Source organism: Staurois parvus, unplaced genomic scaffold (genome assembly GCF_062004578.1).
Source record: "Staurois parvus isolate SC_StPar_1 unplaced genomic scaffold, SC_StPar_1.0 ptg000092l, whole genome shotgun sequence".
Taxonomy (NCBI): Eukaryota; Metazoa; Chordata; class Amphibia; order Anura; family Ranidae; genus Staurois; species Staurois parvus.
Window position 1 is genome coordinate 83,253 of NW_028317888.1, and position 23,502 is coordinate 106,754.

The 23,502-nt window shown below is 47.5% G+C and overlaps 1 protein-coding gene across 1 annotated transcript in view; it reads left to right on the plus strand.

Moving 5' to 3' along the window:
- The window catches only part of LOC149468086 (uncharacterized), a 37,365-nt gene extending 15,062 nt beyond the window's left edge, over nucleotides 1-22,303 (plus strand). The window contains exons 2-3 of the mRNA XM_089670642.1: nucleotides 18,002-18,016; nucleotides 20,104-22,303. Coding sequence (XP_089526768.1) covers nucleotides 18,002-18,016; nucleotides 20,104-20,992 — 904 coding nt within the window. The 3' untranslated portion in view covers nucleotides 20,993-22,303. The remainder of the gene's footprint in view (nucleotides 1-18,001; nucleotides 18,017-20,103) is intronic.
- Nucleotides 22,304-23,502: the final 1,199 nt, after the last annotated feature.

Here is a 23,502-nt window from a genome sequence, read left to right on the forward strand (position 1 = left end):
CGGAAATAGATCGTATCCATAGAGCTCTGGTCCCTGTAAAACTGGATGGGCCTCCTCAAGACATAATCATTAAACCCCATTTTTTTTAAATTAAGGAGGCGGTGATGCGATACGTCAGGGAACATCCAGATTTGGAAATCCATGGGCACAAGATTCAAGTCTTTGCAGATATTTCTCAAGCTACTATCCTGAAACGGAGGAAGTTCAAGCCGTTGCTTTCATCTTTAATTCAAAGGGACATTCGTTATCAATGGAAATATCCATTTTGCTTACAATTTACTTACAATGGCAAATCCTACGCCTTTTCTACATTTTCTGAAGGAGAGAAACTTGCTGAATCTGGGCTTTATTTCCCTTAGCCCCTCCCCACAAAACCAGCCCAGGGTTGACAGCCCTCCTCCCCCGCTTTCACCTCTGTGGTCCCCCTCTTCAAGGAAGAAGAAACCTGCTACTCCATGTTAGGTCCCTTGAGGACCCTGCTGGCTACTAGCTGTTTTCTATCCGGCGGGGACCTCTACATGGTCTTGTTATGAGACATTGGCCTCCACTCTTGTTCTTCTTTGAATTGTTATTCCAAATATTATGTTTTTAATTTTATTGCTTTTTACCTGGCTAGATTGGATATATGTCAGGTATTCTATTTCTCTGGGGTTAGGAACCTTTCTTATACATGTCTGTTACAGACCCCATGGTGCCGGGAAGCGTCTATGTGCTCCTCCTAATTGGAAGACTCTCCCCACTGCTATGCTTTGGTGGAGACTCTTCCAGTCCTTGACCTTGTGTCTGGGTTATTTGGTGTTTTACTGTTTTATGCTGCATATTGTTGTTTTACCACTTGAACTGACGATAGCCATTTTCTGGGCTCGTTGTCTTTTGTCTCTCCCCTATTTCTTCCTTATTTTCCTCACTTTTTTAAATTGTTTTTCTTTGAGGGTCATCTCGGGAATTTTTATTTGGTCCTGGATTCTCGATCTCCCCTACGAGGGGATGTGTGGGTCTCCCCATCGCTGTCTTGCATTTTTCTATGTCCACCTTAAGACCTAATAGTGTTATTGTTCCCTTACTCTCCCATAATGTGCAGGTTTGGGATTCCCCTCTAAGCGTCTCAAGGTTTTTTCCCTTGGAGTCCCTGGAAGCTGATATAGTTGCTCTGCAGGAAACCCATTTTGTCTCCTCTTTCACACCACGTTATATTCATAGAGATTTCCCTGTGTGCTTTTTGCTATTGCATCTGAGAAAGAATGAGGGGTAGCGCTCTGTTTGGCCCAGCAGTTATCCTTTACTGAATCTAAAGTGATACGAGACAAGGAAGGGCGATATCTATTGGTTAAAGGCCACTTGGGGGGAAACTTAGTGACTTTCCTGATTTACTACGCCCCTAATGTGAATCAATTTGCCTTTTTTCGATCCCTGTTTAAATCTTTAGCTCCGGAACTGGAAGGTGATGTCATTTTAGTGGGGGATTCGAATTTGGCTTTAGATCAAACGCTTGATAAATCGCATGCAACCAAACTTGTGTCCCCCGAAACAAAGTCGCAAATTTGCTCAACCTTTATATGGCTATAATTTGGTGGATGCATGGAGAGAGGCCAATCCTACCTCTAGAGACTACTCTCATTTCTCTAGAGCTCACAACCATAAAGCTTCTATCAGAGGTTTTTGTATCCAACGAGCCTCTAGACTAAAGTGATCTCGTGAAGAGTTGATCTCTGCCCAAACTAAGGAATACGAGGCTTTACTGGCCCAACGTAAAATGACTCCAACCCCCGACTTGTTACTTAAGGTACAACAGGCTCGTTTGGAGCTTAATCTTTGTCTCCCCACAAAAACAGAAAAACAGCTACGATGGAGGAATCATAAATTCTTCACGTGGCAAGACAAACAGGAGTGTTGAGAGAGACTTGGAGTGCTGCCCAGGGGCGGACTGACCATTTGGAAACGTGGGCACTTCCCGAGGGCCCGGGGTCAGTAGGGGGCCCCATGAGATGCCCCTGGTACCTTTTTCATAGGCTTTTTTGAGTTTGGGCAAGGACACAGAGGCCCCATGATCCCCTATTGCCCAGGGGGCCCCATGAGTTGTCAGTCCACCCCTGGTTCTGCCCATGTGCTGAGAGCTGCCAAGTAGCCAGAGATGAACTGGGCTAAACTTGGGGATGATGGAGTCATGAGATGTTTGCCTAAGGATTGGAACCCCGTCTGTAACATACTGGAGTGAGAGTCCAGGCAGTGACTACAACACTGGAGTGACAGTCCAGGGAGTGACTACAACACTGGAGTAAGAGTCCAGGGAGCGACTACAACACTGGAGTGACAGTTCAGGGAGCGACTACAACACTGGAGTGACAGTCCGGGGAGCGACTACAACACTGGAGTGAGAGTCCAGGGAGCGACTACAACACTGGAGTGACAGTCCGGGGAGCGACTACAACACTGGAGTGAGAGTCCAGGGAGCGACTACAACACTGGAGTGAGAGTCCAGGGAGCGACTACAACACTGGAGTGAGAGTCCAGGGAGTGACTACAACACTGGAGTGACAGTCCAGGGAGTGACTACAACACTGGAGTAAGAGTCCAGGGAGCGACTATAACACTGGAGTGACAGTTCAGGGAGCGACTACAACACTGGAGTGACAGTCCGGGGAGCGACTACAACACTGGAGTGAGAGTCCAGGGAGCGACTACAACACTGGAGTGACAGTCCGGGGAGCGACTACAACACTGGAGTGAGAGTCCAGGGAGCGACTACAACACTGGAGTGAGAGTCCAGGGAGCGACTACAACACTGGAGTGAGAGTCCAGGGAGCGACTACAACACTGGAGTGACAGTTCAGGGAGCGACTACAACACTGGAGTGACAGTCCGGGGAGCGACTACAACACTGGAGTGACAGTCCGGGGAGCGACTACAACACTGGAGTGACAGTCCGGGGAGCGACTACAACACTGGAGTGACAGTCCGGGGAGCGACTACAACACTGGAGTGACAGTCCGGGGAGCGACTACAACACTGGAGTGACAGTCCAGGGAGCGACTACAACACTGGAGTGACAGTCCAGGGAGCGACTACAACACTGGAGTGACAGTCCAGGGAGCGACTACAACACTGGAGTGAGAGTCCGGGGAGCGACTACAACACTGGAGTGACAGTCCGGGGAGCGACTACAACACTGGAGTGAGAGTCCGGGGAGCGACTACAACACTGGAGTGACAGTCCGGGGAGCGACTACAACACTGGAGTGAGAGTCCGGGGAGCGACTACAACACTGGAGTGACAGTCCGGGGAGCGACTACAACACTGGAGTGACAGTCCGGGGAGCGACTACAACACTGGAGTGACAGTCCGGGGAGCGACTACAACACTGGAGTGACAGTCCGGGGAGCGACTACAACACTGGAGTGAGAGTCCGGGGAGCGACTACAACACTGGAGTGACAGTCCGGGGAGCGACTACAACACTGGAGTGAGAGTCCGGGGAGCGACTACAACACTGGAGTGACAGTCCGGGGAGCGACTACAACACTGGAGTGACAGTCCGGGGAGCGACTACAACACTGGAGTGACAGTCCGGGGAGCGACTACAACACTGGAGTGAGAGTCCGGGGAGCGACTACAACACTGGAGTGAGAGTCCGGGGAGCGACTACAACACTGGAGTGAGAGTCCGGGGAGCGACTACAACACTGGAGTGAGAGTCCGGGGAGCGACTACAACACTGGAGTGACAGTCCGGGGAGCGACTACAACACTGGAGTGACAGTCCGGGGAGCGACTACAACACTGGAGTGACAGTCCGGGGAGTGACTACAACACTGGAGTGACAGTCCGGGGAGCGACTACAACACTGGAGTGACAGTCCGGGGAGCGACTACAACACTGGAGCGACAGTCCGGGGAGCGACTACAACACTGGAGTGACAGTCCAGGGTGTACTCTTTAAAGGCTTGCTATTACTCTAATGAGGGTAATTGTATGCATTTCAGCTATTTAGAATTTTTCACAATTTATATCATTTTATTTATTTATTTCCTTTATTTTATTTATTTATTTTAACTTTATTCATTTTTTTGTTTTATGAGTGTACACTGATTGTTCACATTTATATATTTATAGTGTACACGGAGTGATTTCATGATTCACGTGTTGCTCACGATTTGAATCTTGTTTTTATTTTGTGCATATTTTGTTAAGTATATACTTATTGTTGGTAAAATATATACCAGATGATATTGAAGGTAATACACTATTTCGTTTTTCCGTTTTTTTGAGGTACACATCTTATCTGGATTTATGGGGATGTTGAAGTTGGACACGGAGGATTCATTTATTTGGACTTTAATTTATTTGGACTATAATTTTGGATTTTAAACATTGACTGGCACAAATAAGATTTTTGTATAATGTCTGATAGTTACTAGATTTTGGACCCACATGTTTAACCTTATCTACAGGGTGATGGGGGTTAATGTTGGTAGGGCCCCGGAAACGGCCCTCTTCCATAAATTTCCACTTACAGTACCAAAAGAAGACCCTTAACCACTTGCCAACTGCATATAGGCAAATGATGGCTTCATTGTGGCCGGCTAGTTCTGGGAGTGTCATATGACGTCCTCCCACAACACGCCCTCCCGCGTACCCCCGGAGGCGTGCACTCTGTGATCTCCATGATCGCTGTGTCCTACGGACACAGCTGATCATGTGATGCGATAAAAGGCCAATCACAGCAACCTTTTACCACATGATCAGCTGTGTCCAATGACACAGCAGATCACCAGGAAATGAAGTTGCCAGTTATCGGCTGCACTTTCCTCACACTGTCACAGCATGAGGAAAGTACTGCTGATAACTAGCAATTGTACCCTCCCCTCTCCTTCCCTTCCCTCCCCTCCCCATCTCCTCTCTCCCCTGCGCTCCCCTCCTTTCCCCTCCCCTCTCCTCTCCCCTCCCCTCCCCTCTCCTCTCCTCTCCCCTCCCCTCCCCTCTCCTCTCCTCTCCTCTCCCATCCCATCCCCTCCCCCATCCCCTCCCCTCTCCCTTCTCCTCTCCCCTTCCCTCTCCCTTCTCCTCTCCCCTTCCCTCTCTTCTCCCCTTCCCTCTCCTCCTCCTCCCCCTCCTCTCTTCTCCTCTCCTCTCCTCTCCTCTCCTCCTCCCCTCTTCTCTCCTCTCCTCCTCCCCTCTCCCTCTCCTCTCCCCTCCCCTGTCCCTTCTCCTCCCCTCTCCTCCTCCTCCTCCTCCCCTCTCCCTCTCCCCTCCCCTCTCCTCCTCCTCCTCTCCTCCTCCTCTCCTCTTCTATCCTCCTCTCCCCTCCCCTCTCTTCTCCTCCTCCTCTCCTCTCATTACTGTTACCCTCTTTTCTTCCTTTCTGCTGTCTCTTTTATTTCCCATGTTCTGGTGCTAGTTGAGTTCCATGTTGTATGTGTTGTGCACTATGTGTGGTGTGTATGATGAATGCTCTGTGTGATCCATATGTCTCCTATTATTGCTTCCCCTGTACAAGGTGGACTTAATGCTGGGAATGTTCTATGTGACGTCTCCAGTCATTATTGCACACATTTCCTGCTTCCCTGCGGGATGTCTGTTGTTTATTCATCCGCCTGTTTGTTGGGGAGATTTCATACCTTATAACATGACACTTGTCTATTACATTTTCTGTAACTTGAAACATTTCAATAAAAATATTGGAAAATAAATAGTTGGTTGCATAAGAGATAGATTTATTTTTTCTCAGTTATTTTTTAGTTATTTTTGATCTTTCATGGAAACCACAGGAACGGATATTTTAATGTTTCTCGGGGCTGCAGTTCCTCTGAACGCCACAAGGTGGTGATCTCACTTCTATCCAGAAAGAAAGTTATTATAGAGCACAGACAGGAAGTGATGTCAGGCAGAGACAGGAAGTGATGTCAGGTAAAGACAGGAAGTCATCTGCAATAAAGACAGGAAGTTTCATACCATAAGAAGCAGCGAGGAGACAGTGGTCAAAGTAGCAGCAGAGGAGGTAATAAGATGTTATTTTATATTTACACCCAGTAACTCCCCATCATGTCTGTCCTCTTCCTCCATAGTCATGTCCGTCCTCTTCCTCCATAGTCACGTCCGTCCTCTTCCCCCAAAGTCACGTCCGCCCTCATCCTCCATAGTCACGTCCGTCCTCTTCCTCCATAGTCACGTCCGTCCTCTTCCTCCATAGTCACGTCCGTCCTCTTCCTCCATAGTCACGTCCGTCCTCTTCCTCCATAGTCACGTCCGTCCTCTTCCTCCATAGTCACGTCCGTCCTCTTCCTCCATAGTCACGTCCGTCCTCTTCCCCCATAGTCACGTCCGTCCTCTTCCTCCATAGTCACTGTGACGTCTTTTATCTCCAGCAGATGATGATACACACATATATAGTGTGGGAACCCAGATGAACCCCTTCAGGGGCAGAACATTCCCCCACTTCCGGGGCCGGAACATTCTCCTCATTGTGGAGATAAATTCTAGTAATATGGTCCTCTAAACAAACAGCACTGACAATAAATAGACAAGACAAGGACCATCCTGACCATACATGGCATACAAAGGGCAATGATGACACTACACAGGCAGCCAATGGGCAATCATTACACTATGCAGCCAACACAATGATGGAGTGCCGGGGTCAGGAGTATGGAGCATAGAGCCCCTTACATTGCTGCTCAGGAGGAAGAAAACATTCCCCAGCCTGCCATGAAGAATATGTTCCATGATTGGTGTCAGAGGGAGGGAAATACTGAGGGGTCTGAGGGAAGTAGAGGAGCTGAGGGGTCTCTCAGGGATTACTGAGGATGAGAGACTTTGGGGGCCCTTAGGGGGCAGTGGAGTTCAAGGGTTTTGAGGGGGTAGAGTAGCTGAAGGAATCTGGGTCCTTGATAGGGTTGGTGGGGAGCAGAGCTCTGAGGAAAGAGAAGTTTGTCAGGCTCAGGGGGACACTGAGGTAGGGAGGGGGGCTCTTGGTCTCTAATTGTCCTCTTACCTGCACTTACTTTCCAGACCTCCTTACAGAACTCCTACCAGGAAAGGAAGACAACCTTCACCTTCTTACCATCTCACTGGTCAAATAATGTATTCCAAGATACCAAATGGAATGCAGAAGGACAATCCTTCACCCCTTGGTGGTCACTTGTTCTTTGAGGAGGTCTGTTGGTGCATTTTTTACTAAAAGGTAGTCAGGGGTCAGTGCTGAACATCTTCAGGAGACACTCCAATACCTTCCCATGACACAGGCTCTGGCAGTGCCCGGTGCTGGAATTCAGAGCCCCAGGAACCCACCGCCACTCTGTACAATGTCCTGGATATTACAGTATACTTGGGAACCAAACAGCTCCCCCTCCTGTCCTCCTTCTACCCACTGTGGGAACTCGCTTCAACTGGTAGAGCTTTTCTTGTCTAAGCACACAGCAACTCGCTTCTTTAAGGGCTTTTTTTGCCCACTTTTATTTAAAGAAAGTTCAAATAACACAAATGCTTCCCACGCAGGGGTATCCACCATCAAGAAATACCAACAAAGATTCAGCCTCCTGGCTTGTACACAGTTCACTGTCTGTCTCCTGCAGACTCTTCCCAAATTATGGCCACTAGCACACAGCTAGTCTGGCTTTCACCTAACTCCAAGGCAGAGACCTCCTGTCTGCCGGGATGGAGCCCTCCTGACTCCGTCTGCCGGGGTGGAGCCCAGAATCATGGCCTGGCCTCCACTAAAAGGCCTGCACACACCTGTGCAATCAGCACGCTGGCTGCTCCCAAAATATGGGCCCAGGATTGGAGATTTCATCCCTCCCAAATCTCTAAGAAATCTCCAGGCTACAGGTCCCAAAACAGGCTTTACCAACCAAAGAGGAAACTGATAAACCAGTTTCCTCTGCATTAGGAGATCTGCTTGGAGCCCCTCAACCTCTATGGTTGAGAATCCTGGGTCTCCATCGTGCTTTCCACCGTGGCAGGATACCGCACTGCCACATATCCCCCCCCTTTGTTTTGATCCCGTAGGGGGCAGAACACACAAGCCCAAACTCTTTACTTTGGCACCTCTGTGCCAGCTTTCACCTATATGAGCCCATTCCTGACCGACATCACTTTCAAAGGGAAACTTTCCTTCCTGTCTTATGAGGCAACTTTCCCTGTGTTCTCCTACTACACGGACTAGGGCTTTAAAAAGACACTGCGCCTTTTTACGGGTTCGCTTCCAAAAGCGTTGCCTTTCTATTTTCCTTGGGGCCACCCAAGTCACCTTCCCATTAAGGAATTTCCAAAACTTGGGACCTTTCTGAGGATGAGGTTGACGCCTGAGTTTTAAATGCCTGGTACCTGTAACATTACAACGTGCTCCCTCAAATTCCTCTAGACCATCCCTTTTTGCTTTATTTAATTTTGATGGGGTTATATTTTTAGACCCTTTAGTAATAGAGGTGGGCTCTTTTATTTGGGAATCAAACACTTTTAACATCCCCTTGTTAAGCTTTGGGACAGTTCCCTTAGACCGTTCATTCTTACAACTTGGGCGTTTACTGGACCTTTGGAAAACTTTTCCAGAGTGACCTTCCTGAACCTGTACGGGGCCTATTTCCAGACTCTTAACCTCTCTTGTGTCTGTTAAGTACTCATTACCTCTTTCAGGAGAACCAGCTACCATGTCAACCTGACTACCTGGTCTACTATTTTTTGTTATCACACACAGTAATCAGACAATCCAAATTCGTCAACACATTTCCCTTTTTATCATTATCAAAATTACTCTTGTCAGAACTCATTTCACTAGTAATTGGCAGGGCCGTTTCTGGAGAGGAATCACACACAGCAGAGTGGGTGTCTCCCATGGAAACTTCACTACCCACTGACTTCGCTGTCACAAAAGACTCTGCCAGCAACTGTCCTGATACCAAACCATCCTTACATAATGCTACATTAGGGTTGACGACCCCAACCACATCACATATACATGTGTCTTCTGGCCAAACCTCTGTCCTGTCCAACAGTACTCTGGTGTGCCTCTCATACCGATTACTGCTATGAAGCAACCCAGCCATGCACTGAAAGACAATTTTCACCATTACCAACAAGGATGGTATCACAGAATTCCTATATTGACCATCTTTGTCTTGTATAGCCTGTAATACCCAGCTCCGATTAGCGGTACTCCGCTGTACCAGCTCTCCCGAACATGGAAGAGACAGCAAGGTATACACCGGCTGTACACTCCAGAAGACTAACATTTCCTTCAGCAGGTCTGTTATAAAAATACAGCCGGATTCCACACATAAGACCTTCCTGGAGACATGGAGACACTCATTTACTGATGCCTCAGAGGTGGTGCTTCTTAAAGAGGCTTCCTCTCGGCTCAAGGTACCCAACACAATAACCTGGGGCTCTCCCAGAGCGTAACCAGGTGTGGGATTCACCCAAATACTCTGAGGCTCAGTGTCAATGAGCTCTTCCACATCTCTATGGATATCAGTTTGGTACACCACACCATTAACTCCTTTATGGGCTGTGGGCAAAACTTCTGCTGAGTGTTTATCCTCAATGGTGCCTTTTTCCAGTGGTGGATTAATTTTGGCAGCGACAGGAGCGCCCTGGACTAATAGCTGCTCCACAGTCCCTCTATTCAGCACAGCAGAAACCATGTCCACCCCATTGTTACCCACAGAGGCATCTTTTATTATTGCCAACAAGCTTGTTGCCCATCTGTCCCAGTCCATCTTCCCTGTGATCCCATCAGAGGTACTACGCAGTACCACTCCAGCCGCTGAAGGAGACACAGAGGGACAGAGTGGCTCTGTATCAGATCCATTACCTATATCTTCATTATCCATATCACAATGGGAGACTCCATTTCTAGGCACAGCAGGTTGCAATTTCTTACTCTCACCACCGTGCACTAGGTGCTTGCCATTCACTACAAAAACTTTTGCATTAGTGGATTGCATTAACCCATCATTATGAATACGTTCATTCCTTTTAGATTCACCATTGCCAGACTGAAATAACAAATTCTCAACACTCACTTCAGATACAGTCTGGTCCACCAGAGCAACATCATAGTTATCCTGGGTTACCTTAACCACCGTTGCTAGGGGAGAGAACACATCCTGTTTAGTGGTCACCCCTACTACATTTAATTCAGCATTCTCTTTAGATGACATTGGTGCAACCCCAATATCAGTACTCTTCGCATTGACATTTTTAACCGTTGCCTCCCTACTAAAAGCATTATACAGAGGCAAGTCTTTCTCACAATCACCAGCAGTGGGTTTCCCAACTGGGAGTATCCCATATTTATAGCAGAGAGTCTCAAAGTCAGTCTCAATCAGTGCATTAGTATCTCTCACATTTATCTCAAAAGTACCAGTCTTACCCACCACTGCAACAGGCTTCACCTTCACTTGAGTGCGTGGGATCTGGATCCTTTCTGTCATCTCCTCTGCTTGGCTTTGGCCAGCCAGTTCATCCATGCAGCTATAGGATGATACTGTGGCAGGCCCTTCTGACTCCTTGGCACCCCCTGCAGGCACAACAGGTACTTCCTCACTGTTGCTAGAGGTGGCTGCCAACATTTTTAAACATGAATCTGGGCTTGCAGATGAAGACTTTTGCCCAGTAGCACCATCATCAGTGGTATTCCATAATCTGGGGCAGGTAAAGATACCATGCCCAAACTGACCACATTCCAGGCAGGGTATGGTTCCACAGATACCCTTCTTGGGATAAGGAACCACATCTCCCTTGTAGCCCCTTCTCCTGGTTGGCAGGCTTTCTCCTGTTGCTATGAGAGATGGCATTCTCCCAGCTGAACTTTGTGGGTTCCTCCAGATGCGCTGAACTCTCATCTCTGCGTTACCACAATCCTGTGCAGACGACACTCCTCTCACAGGGTCCGCAGGCCTGAAGTCACCTGTGTTGCTATGGGCAACCACATTCTTCTGAAATTTTTGGGCAGCCTGCTGCTCCTTCCTGGAACTCCAAGCAGGCTTCCCAATTGCATACCCAGACCTTTGTCTGGTTCTGTCACCTTGCACTGGAAGCTGGGATAAAGGGCATTTGGAGACAGTGTGCCCCCATTCACTGCACCGCAAACAGCGCTCTTGCGGCAGTATCTTAGCCGAACTTCCAACACTGCATCCTCTTTCAGGCTTAGTACTCTGCACACAGAAAACTGGTTTCCTTTCAGCAGCATTGCCAGGGACAACAGCATGCACTTCCCACTGTGGCAAACTCTGTGCAGCCATATAGGGGGCTTGTTCTGGTGATAACCCCTCCAGCCACAGGGCTCTGTCTCTCATTTCAGAAAATCTTGCTTCTTTGAGTTTTGACCGCCCCATCTTTGCAGTCACTCCACAACACTTTTGCACAGTCCAGCAACACAATGGAGCACTGTCTCTTTAAGGAAAGTTCCTTTTCTCTGCAGGATCTCCTCACCTGCACACACAGATAGTGCAGAGTCATGCACCAAACACAGTTCAACACATGAACTTACTTCCTTGCTGGGATCTCTAGTTCTGCCCGCATCCTCCACCATATGTGGGAACTCGCTTCAACTGGTAGAGCTTTTCTTGTTTAACCACACAGCAACTCGCTTCTTTAAGGGCTTTTTTTGCCCACTTTTATTTAAAGAAAGTTCAAATAACACAAATGCTTCCCACGCAGGGGTATCCACCATCAAGAAATACCAACAAAGATTCAGCCTCCTGGCTTGTACACAGTTCACTGTCTGTCTCCTGCAGACTCTTCCCAAATTATGGCCACTAGCACACAGCTAGTCTGGCTTTCACCTAACTCCAAGGCAGAGACCTCCTGTCTGCCGGGATGGAGCCCTCCTGACTCCGTCTGCCGGGGTGGAGCCCAGAATCATGGCCTGGCCTCCACTAAAAGGCCTGCACACACCTGTGCAATCAGCACGCTGGCTGCTCCCAAAATATGGGCCCAGGATTGGAGATTTCATCCCTCCCAAATCTCTAAGAAATCTCCAGGCTACAGGTCCCAAAACAGGCTTTACCAACCAAAGAGGAAACTGATAAACCAGTTTCCTCTGCATTAGGAGATCTGCCTGGAGCCCCTCAACCTCTATGGTTGAGAATCCTGGGTCTCCATCGTGCTTTCCACCGTGGCAGGATACCGCACTGCCACACCACACTAGGCTGTCATTGGAGGGAAGAGAATAGGCTCCTTCCTCACAACTCTATACTCAACCAACACCATCCTCCTGCTATCCCATCCAATCCCTTCTCTTACTGCAGAGAGTGACAGTGACATCACTCCTGTCAGTCAGCAGGCTGCCACAGATTGGAGCCTTGCAGCCGGAGTTCTGCCAATTGTCCTGATTATCCAGCAACTCCAGCCAAAAGTCATCAAGTTCCCCTTCCTGGACCTCATGATGACCCGACATTGACCTCACAGCACTGCCTCAGAGCAAACAAGTCATAGGAAGGATCGTATTTATCATTCCTTGTCTGCAGATCTAATACTCATCAAAACCAGTTCAGAGACCAAACAAACCCAACAGAGAAAAGGAGATTTCTGATCTGGCAGACCAAGAGGGTCCCGGGACCTCCAAAATGTAGCAAATGCTAAACAGTCCAGACTACTGTCTTCCCATGGGGGAAGTAGTTCTTCAATGTCCAGCAACCCTCCTATTCCCCCCTCACATCCACATCCTATTATTGTGTGACCAATACCATCCAAATCATTCTTACTTTCATTTCCCAAAGTTATCCGTCTACAAGGAGACCTGTATAGATCACATGATGGCACCAATGAGGATGGAGGAGGACCGGAGTCACATGACTGAGAAGATACTAAACCTCACCCTGGAGATCATCTACCTGCTGACCGGAGAGGTGAGGATTCTGGGAGGTCACATGACATCACTCTTATCTCTATTAATAAAACTCAGACCTGACCGGAGAGGTGAGGAGGATTCTGGGAGGTCACATGACATCACTCTCATCTCTATTAATAAAACAGACCTGACCGGAGAGATGAGGAGGATTCTGGGAGGTCACATGACATCACTCAACTTTTTTAATAAAACACAGACCTGACCGGAGAGGTGGGGAGGATTCTGGGAGGTCACATGACATCACTCACATTTCTATTAATAAAACACAGACCTGACCGGAGAGGTGAGGAGGATTCTGGGAAGTCACATGACATCACTCTCATCTCTATTAATAAAACACAGACCTGACCGGAGAGATGAGGATTCTAGGAGGTCACATGACATCACTTTGATCTGTATTAAAAAAAACACAGACATGACCGGAGAGGTGAGGAGGATTCTGGGAGGTCACATGACAGCACTCTTATGTCTATTAATAATACACAGTGTGAGGATTGCGATATCAAATCTCTGCCCCTCTCACCAGACTCGTGACCAAAGGACTAGCCAATCTAAAACTGCGATGTCAGGTGCGTAACAATGCCACGCCCAGCTGCACCCTGCACATTGATTTTCCAGCTAACTGGACCACAAATCTATGTACCGGCATCTTGAGCACGATAGTTACTGGGTCAGGTTAATTACGCAATTAACCCTTCACATTGCCGCCACCTACTTTTTGTACAGAGAAAGAGGAAACTCGGCAATATCAGCAATAACACTAGGGTGGTTGAAATATTCATCTGTATACCACTTTCACTGCAGACAGGTTATACAGAGGGTTAAAAACACACAGTAGCGCTCTTCAGCGGCAGGAATTCTTAAGTTGCATTAAAGAGCTTTAGAAACAGTTCAACACTTTCAGAAAGTAAGTTTTATTACTAAAAGGTCAAAAGGGTGCAATAAAAAGATTTACAGAAAAAAGATGTAACCAATATATATATATAAATATATAGAGAGCAATAACAAAGCAAAGAGATAACAGAAGTTTAGGTAGATAAGTACTAGCCAAAAAGCCTTGGGTTATGCAGTTTCAAGTCTCATGAGCCAATTTCTTGGCTCTACTGCTAGTCTCGATGTTAAAAGCAGGAGAATCTTCTCTTCTCTCATCCACACTCCAAGCATAACAGCCTTTTTCTAGCAAATCCCAGCAGGGTGTCTCTTTGGAGTAGTAACCAATGGTCTCCTTTTGGGGAGGGGTGTTGGGTGGAGACCTAAGTTACAAGCAGAATCTCTCCTAGCTTATATTTTGGCTCATAACTTTTCCTAGGTACATTTGCCGGCCTGGTCACTAGTATATTAATACTCAGCCGCATCTGCGGAATGGTTAGAGATGAAACATGAAATATGCACTTAAATGGTTCAAGAGATATACTTTTCTGCTTTTCTCTGTAGGTCAGCTAAGGGGTGTCACATACCAGGAGAATGGTCTCAAACTGAGCCTTCTGAATATAGGCTCCATGTTTAGGTAGTTATGTCCTACGTGAAGATATCAACTTATATGTAAAGTGAGTTTTTAAAAGTAAGTCTGTGTTTACAACCCCTTGGAAGGTCTTTTGAAGTTCAGTGACCCTTCTCATCACTCAGGCCACATGTCACCCCACAGCACGGGAGGGGGATGAGAGATCTACAAGATGGAGGGGGTAGCCTGCTTTGGGAGTTAGAAATGGTATAACATAGAAAATTCTTAAGAAAACGGAGGGCCGTGTCAGTCTCTGTGTGCACGATTCCTACACACAGACCTGACCGGAGAGGTGAGGAGGATTCTGGGAGGTCACATGACATCACACAGACCTGACCGGAGAGGTGAGGAGGATTCTGGGAGGTCACATGACATCACACAGACCTGACCGGAGAGGTGAGGAGGATTCTGGGAGGTCACATGACATCACACAGACCTGACCGGAGAGGTGAGGAGGATTCTGGGAGGTCACATGACATCACACAGACCTGACCGGAGAGGTGAGGAGGATTCTGGGAGTCTAACATGATATTCCTATTGGTCCCTCAATACAGAGATTTCCGCTTCTGAAGTCAGGTGATCATATGACCATCACAGTGCCTCCATGTGACTCCCTAAACCCTGAGAGACACAACATGCAGAAGATTCTAGAAGTCACCAAGAAGATGATGGAGCTGCTGACAGGAGAGGTGAGCGGTGCCGGGAATTCTGGGACATTCTCCAGTAACAGACAAGGGATGTGTCTGGATGGTGACTGTATCATTGTGTGTGTCAGGTTCCTATAAGGTGTCAGGGTGTCACTGTCTATTTCTCCATGGAGGAGTGGGAGTATTTAGAAGGACACAAGGATCTCTACAAGGACGTCATGATGGACAATCAGCCGCCCCTCACATCACCGGGTAAGAGGAGACTTTATTGTAAAGGAGAGAGCAGTACGGAGGATCCACCTAGATCCCCCATCATCTGATAAACACATAGAAACAATGGATTCAGTCAGTGTGTGTGTTTCCTACAGATGGATCCAGTCATGGGAACCCACCAGAGAGATGTCCCCGTCCTCTGTATTCCCGGGATTCCACACAGGAAGGTCACACCATCCCTCACCATCATCAGGTAGATGAGGAACAATCACTGATAGTATCATTAGGATCTGTACATTATCTGCATTGTTACCATTGATGTCATTTTTATTATATATTCAGAGTGGAAACCTGAGAGAATTTGAGGTTGAAGAAGAAGAGGCGTATGTGAGGGATGATCAGCAGTCTATGGAGGAGGATGGAATAACGGGGACATTTATAGAGGAGGACACTCCTACAGAGATCAGCACAGGTGGGTCATGAACACTAAATCCATTCCTCCACCCATACTGCTCACTGATTGGTCCAGAGTAGGGCGGGGACTGGGTGATATCAGCCTGTAATCCCCTGGTCACTTTCCTGAGCTGTGTTCCCCGTCCTGTATTCCTGGATTTCTCTCGGATAATCTTCCTTCTGTGTGCTGCAGACACAATTTATGTATCTAGACTGGATTTATGGAGGTTCTGGGGTTCAGCTGGCAGAAAAATGTTCATTTTCATCATAGACGTTACTAGACCTAGGCACCTGGGGTGTGTGCTTTGGGTCTTCTGCTCCATGCCCGGGTCTAGTAAGATCTCTGACAGAACATTTCTCCCAGGGGACCTTCTCTGTGGTCTGCTGGCTGTGCCGGGTGGAGGGATATGTCTGTAGTGTCTCAGCCCCAAGTCACTGAGTGCAGTCTCAGGAGATGGGAGGCAGCGGTGTGGGATCTCTGCAACTTGTCTACAGTAAACATTTAAAGTGGTTGTAAACCCTCCATATACTCAGTGCAGTGACTGGCCTCAGGTGATACACAGAGATAAAACAAATCCTACATATGTTGCACCTTTTTATCTGCAGCAATCTCTTCTCTACAACTGTTCAAAGCCCAGAATGTATACAGCTTGTCTGAGAAGTCAGAAAAAAAGAGACAGAGAGATAAAGTCACATTCTGCAGAGTTCAGTGAGGTGAGCTCTAAAGGTGATTGGAGGGAAGGTACACACAGCACACAGGAACAGAGCTGAGGCTGTCAATCACAGGCTGTGTGCTGGAGCTTCTCCCCTTTCACATTTTTTCTCTTGGTGTCAGGAAGACTTGTCAGAAGTGATTCATGCTGATCGCAGAGGAAGGAGACAGCAGACAGAAGTGGCTCTTATTGCTCTGGAGTGAGACAAGTACACACTATAGAGGGATATGTTTGTCCATATTCCATGTCTGAGGGTTACAACCCCTGTAAGTGATCTCTGATTACTAAACACCAATTTGATGTGATCCTTACACTATTTATTAGTGTGGCCCCCTTGTCCTGAATAGAGGTACTATGTGGGTGTTAGTTTGTGGCTGGGCTGTACTTGGCTCAGGCTGATTGTATAGTTCTTCACTTGGTTTCTCCCTAAGTTTAGGTTGTCTTGTGATGTCTCACTGTGGCCAGTAGATGTCACTGCTATCACTGGACATAGGATGAGGTGGCGGCTGCATTCCTTTTCTTTGGCTTTTTTCCCTGTTTTCTCCTGGTGATCTGGCCAGTAACACACCTTCTGTATTAGAGCGCCCCCGCTGTGGAGGCAGCAGCATGGTCAGTCTGGGGGGAGGGGAGTGTTAGATGTATTAGCAGATTTAAAACAGTAACTAATTGAAGCCAAACTCCAGCTCACACTTCATAATCAGTTTCATCAAACAGTTTTTTTCTTTTGGGATAAAAGTTTTACATGAATAAATAAAAGCTGATCATTGTAAGCCCCCTGTCAGTGGTAAATGGTCTGCCTCATCCCTGGAACTGATACATTCTGCTGCAGAGTTTTATAAAACAGATTTACTGGCTAGATCACCAGATGAATATAGAAGAAAACTAATACTGTTCAGTCCTAACTTTTGTATCCCGTATGATAAGTTGTACATTACATACAGTGAAGGAAATGTGTATTTGCTCCCCGGCTGATGGTGAATGTTCGCCCCTCACACAGAAATGATCGGTCTAACAATGGAATGTTCGCCCCTCACACAGAAATGATCGGTCTAACAATGGAATGTTCGCCCCGCACACAGAAATGATCGGTCTAACAATGGAATGTTCGCCCCTCACACAGAAATGATCGGTCTAACAATGGAATGTTCGCCCCTCACACAGAAATGATCGGTCTAACAATGGAATGTTTGCCCCTCACACAGAAATGGTCGGTCTAACAATGGAATGTTCGCCCCGCACACAGAAATGATCGGTCTAACAATGGAATGTTCGCCCCTCACACAGAAATGATCGGTCTAACAATGGAATGTTCGCCCCTCACACAGAAATGATCGGTCTAACAATGGAATGTTCGCCCCTCACACAGAAATGATCGGTCTAACAATGGAATGTTCGGTGTAACACTGAGAGACAGAATACAACAACAAATTCAGCAGAAATGCGTCTAACAAATGATGACTGATCTGCATGTTCATGAGGGAAAGAAGGATTTGATCCCCTATCATTCAGCAGGATTTCTGGCTCCCAGGTGTCTTTCATACAGCTAATAAGCTGAGATTAGAAGCAGTCTCTTAAAGGGAGTGCTGCTAATCTCATTGTGTTACCTGTATAAAGACACCTGTCCACAGGAGCCATCAAACCATCAGATTCCAAACTCTCCACCATGGCAAAGACCAAAGAGCCGTCCAAGGATGTCAGGGACAAGATGGTAGACCTACACAAGGCTGGACTGGGCTACCAAACTATGGCCAAGCAGCTTGGTGAGAAGGTGACAACAGTTGGTGCAATCATTCACAAATGGAAGAAACACAAAACAAGTGTCAGTCTCCCTAGGTCTGGTGCACCATGCAAGATCTCACCTCGTGGGGTGTCAATGATCATGAGAACAGTGAGGAATCATCCCAGAACTACACGTGAGGATCTTGTCAATGATCTCCAGGCAGCTGGGACCACAGTCACCAAGAAAACAATTGGTAACACACTACTCTGACAAGGACTGAAATCCTGCAGTGCCCGCAAGGTCCCTCTGCTCAAGAAAGCCCATGTCCAGGCCCGTCTGAAGTCTGCCACTGAACATCTGAATGATGCCGAGGAGGACTGGTGGGAAGTGTTGTGGTCAGAGGAGACCAAAATCCAGCTCTTTGGCATCAACTCAACTCATTGTTTGGAGGAGGAGGAATGCTGCCTATGACCCCAAGAACACCATCCCAACTGTGAAACATGGTGGTGGAAACATTCTGCTTTGGGACAGGACAACTGCACCGCATCAAAGGGACGATGGATGGGGCAATGTACAGTCTAATCTTGGGTGAGAACCTTCTTCCCTCAGCCAGGGCATTGAAAATGGGTGGTGGATGGGTGTTCCAGCATGACAATGACCCAAAACACACGGCCAAGGCAACAAAGGAGGGGCTCAAGAAGAAGCACATTAAGGCCCTGGAGTGGCCTAGCCAGTCTCCAGACCTTCATCCGATTGAAAATCTGTGGAGGGAGCTGAAAGTTCGAGTTGTCAAACGTCATACACCAAACCTTAATGACTTGGAGAGGATCTGCCAAGAGGAGTGGGCCAAAATCCCTCCTGAGATGTGTGCGAACCTGGGGCCAACTCCAGGAAACGTCTGACCTCTGTGATTGCCAACAAGGGATTTGCCACCAAGTACTAAGTCATGTTTTGTGAAGGGGATCCAATCCTTCTTTCCCTCATGAACATGCAGATCAGTCATCATTTGTTAGACACATTTCTGCTGAATTTGTTGTATTCTGTCTCTCGGTGTTACACCGAACATTCAATTGTTAGACCGATCATTTCTGTGTGAGGGGCGAACATTCAACATCAGCAGGGGAGCAAATACACATTTCCTTCACTTTAGGCCTTAATTATTTTCCACCCATTTCCTCCCAGCTGGACATTTTATATCGGATGATGTGATTGGAGCACAGACTTTTACATGGTGATAATAATGTGATAACATCCTCCAACTTTGGACCCTTAAACAGAAAGTGATAATGAGGGAGGAGTCAATACCCCAATGATGGTGGTCTTCAGGATCAGTCCAGTCTTCATCTTGGTTGTTCTCCCCCCATCCTCACTCTCTGACCTCTGGTGGGGCTCAGCCCCGCTGTTCTTCATGACTAAATCATGGAGTAAATAAGGAAGTGCAGTACTTCTTGTGTTGGGAAGATGGCGATGAGTGATAGAGGGGGTGGGGACCCTCGTCCTATAATCCCCTCATCACTGTCCCTCCTATAAAAGACAGTTCTGGTTGTTTCCTCACTCTCTGACTAAGGTCCATGAATAAAGAAATGACCTGGTAGGAGATCAGAGGAGCCATTTCCTAGTTCCCTTGAGGGTGGAATTGTAAACTCCTCAGAGACCAAGCTGCCTGATGTGGGCGGAGTCCTGGTTTGGGGGAACCAATCAGCTCCTGTCTAGTAATCCTCTTTGTCTTTGTATTTTAGTCCATGGCCGGGAGATGAGGAAAACCTCCGAGGATTGTCTCACTTTGTCTCCAGACTGTGAAGTAGAAGATGAGGACATCACACAGTATAGTCCAGGAGAAAACCCGGCTCCCTCCAATGTCCATCCGGCACCACCCAGTGTAGATGGACCATCGGATTCCTCGTATCCTGAGGAACCTCAGACTGTGCGGGACCAGGCCGGCCTTCCAATAGGGAAGAGCTTCTCCTGTACTGAGTGCGGGAAATGTTTCTGTTATAAATCCCATCTTAATGTGCATAAAAGAACTCACAGGGGGGAGAAGCCGTATTCCTGTCCTGAGTGCGGGAAATGTTTCCGTTTTAAATGTCGTCTTAATGAGCATAAAACATCTCACACAGGAGAGAAGCCACATTCCTGTCCTGAGTGCGGGAAATGTTTTTCACAGAAGTGCAATCTTTCCAGACATCAGAGATCTCACAAGGGGGAGAAGCCATTTTCTTGTCCTGAGTGTGGGAAAAGTTTTGTAGCAAAATCAGATCTTGTTAAGCATCAAAGATCTCACACAGGGAAAAGACCTTATATCTGTCCTAAGTGTAGAAAATGTTTCTCAGAGAAGTCTGATCTTTACAGACATCAGAGATCTCACACAGGGGAAAAGCCATATTCCTGTGCAGAGTGTGGGAAATGTTTTTCAGACAAGTCCAGTCTTTACAGACATCATAGATCTCACACGGGGGAGAAGCCATATGCCTGTCCTGAGTGCGGGAAATGTTTTTCAATGAGGTTCCATGTTTACAGTCATCAGAGAACTCACACAGGGGAGAAGCCACTTTCCTGTTCTGAGTGCGGGAAATGTTTTTCTGATAAGTCCAGTCTTCGTATTCATCAGAGATTGCACACGGGGGAGAAACCATTTTCCTGTCCTGAATGTGGGAAATGTTTTTCAGAGAAGTCTAATCTTCACGCACATCAAAGATCTCACACGGGGGAGAAGCCATATGCTTGTCCTGAGTGTGGGAAATGTTTTTCACAGAAATCCAATCTTTACACACATCAGAGATCTCACACGGGGGAGAAGCCGTATGCCTGTTGTGAGTGTGGGAAATGTTTTTCAGTGAAGTCCAATCTTTACAAACATCAGAGATGTCACACGGGGGAGAAGCCACTTTCCTGTCCTGAGTGAGGGAAATGTTCCTCACTGAAGTCCTGTCTTCCTGCACATCAGGGGTCCCACACAACCCTGGAGGTGTATTAGTGCCTTGAGTGCGGGAAATGACTTCTAGATGAATGTTGCTGGACATCCCAGCTCTCATGTGGGGAAGAAGCACACCCTGATATACACCTCAGATATACTCCATGGCTGATCTTCATCATGGAAGAAACAGTTCATAAGGAGATCAGAGGTCCCCAAAGACATGGATGAAGTGTGGGACCGGGTTGGCTATTGATAGCAGCTCAGTGGTTAGCCCTTCTGCCTGGCAGTACTCGGGTCATTAGTTTGAATCCCAACCATGGCACCACCTGCCTGGAGTTTGCATGTTCTCCCTGTGCCTGCATGGGTCTCCTCCAGGTACTCTGGTTTCTTCCCACATGCCAAAGACATGCTGGTAGGTATATTGTCCCCTAGTATGTGTATGTATGAATGTGAGTTAGGGACCTTAGATTGTACGCTCCTCGGGGGCGGGGACTGATGGGAATGAACAATTTATGTATAAATGGACAGTGCTATAGAAGTACCTGTAATAAATATGGAGTCATCGCCTCTCATTGGCTGAGTATATTTATGGTGGAAGCTTTCACAAACACTTAGAGGTTTAGTAAAAAAAAAAAAAAGTTAGAAGGAATGTGAGTGACATTCGCCCGGCCATGACGAATATTAGGCATACTTTATTTCACACTCTGATTCCTTTGGCTCCATCTAGTGGCCATAATGTGGTATTGTGCTGCTGTTATTGATTGCTGTATTTCAGGAAAAATCCCCCATTATGTCCAATATTTGGAGGGCAATGTTATTACCAGGCTGCAGCTAGGGGGAGCTCTAATGTCACCCCAGCAGAGGGATCCCATCTAGCCCACATTAACCCTCTCACTGCCAGAGCTGTTTCTGCATGATTTTGCACACATGGGAAAATGCAGATTTTGGTCCTGAAGATGAGATAAACCCCCAAACATCTATTCTGTGACATCAGAGGCCCTGGAGAATAAAATGGTGGTGATTGTTAAGGTGTTCCCCGTACACAGATTCCCCTTCATATCCGCCTTTATTTCCTCCTTTCCCCCATTTTCTATGTTGGGATCTTTTCTACAATACTTTGTTATAATAATGGAACACGTTGTGTATTGTATTGTACACCAATAATAATGACTCCGCCCCCACATTCCAGACAAGGGATCTTCCTGACCAATCGGATTTCTGCCTTTACTATTTCCTGGTTATTTTTGTAATCTTGTTAAAAGTGAAATTGTAATAAAAATGTATTGAATGAAAACAAAATCCTGTGTGTGTGCAATGATGACAAAGCTGTGTATCCAGAAACGGCTGGTCGGTGACACTTCCATATACAGCCCAATGAAGTGACAAGGAAGCCCTAGAACCCTTTGGAGGAACCCTGGCTGAGAAAGGCTGGACTAGGCAGTCACATATCTCTGCCCCCCTTGCAGGGTTCCCAACCCTCCGTGACTTTTATTACTGACACAACATGAACATTTACTGACGGAGGACATGTTTTTCCTGACATCCTGAAAAATGACAGAACTCCTGTTAGGATTATTATTATACAGTATTTATATAGCGCCAAAGGGTTTGCTCAGCGCTGTACAGTAGCGGGGGGGACAGAACATGAGACAAGATGGTAACAATACAATACACGAGGGGTTCGAGGGCCCTGCTCTTTCCAGCTTACAATCTAGGAGGGAGGGGAAGGTGGTACAGGAGGAGATGGCTGTGGGGGATGGAGTGGTGGGAGGAGTGGAGGAGGTTAGTTGTTAGGTGAGGTCGGGTGTTAGGTGAGGTTGGGGTAGGCTTCCCTGAAGAGATGGGTTTTCAGGGTGCGCCTGAAGGTGAGGAGGGTAGGCGACAGTCTGATGGATTGGGGTTGGGAGTTCCAGAGGATGGGGGATGTCCTGGAGAAGTTCTGCAATCGGGCGTGGGAGGAGGAGACCAGGGAGCTAGAGAGCAGAAGGTCCTGAGAGGAGCGGAGGGCACGGGTAGGATAGTATTTGGGTATAAGGTCAGATATGTAGTTTGCGGCGGCGTTGTGAATGGCTTTGTAGGTCAGGGTTAGCAGCTTGAACTTGATGGGTTGGGCAATTGGGAGCCAATGAAGGGATTGGCAGATGGGGGAGGCAGATGTGGAGCGCTTGGTGAGGTGGATGAGTCTCGCCGCTGAGTTCAGGATAGACTGGAGTGGGGATAGTGTTCGTTTGGGTAGGCCAGTGAGAAGGGAGTTGCAGTAGTCCAGGCGTGAGATGATGAGGGAGTGTACGAGTTGTTTGGTGGTGTCTGGGGTGAGGAATGTGCGTATCTTGGAGATGTTGCGGAGGTAGAGCCTGCAAGATTTAGATAGCAGTTGGATATGGGGTAGGAAGGAGAGGTGGGAGTCCAGGGTGACGCCCAGGACTTTGGCGTGTGGGGTGGGAGAGATGGTGGCGTTGTTAGTAGTGATGGAGAGGATGGGGGGGGGGGCAAGGGGT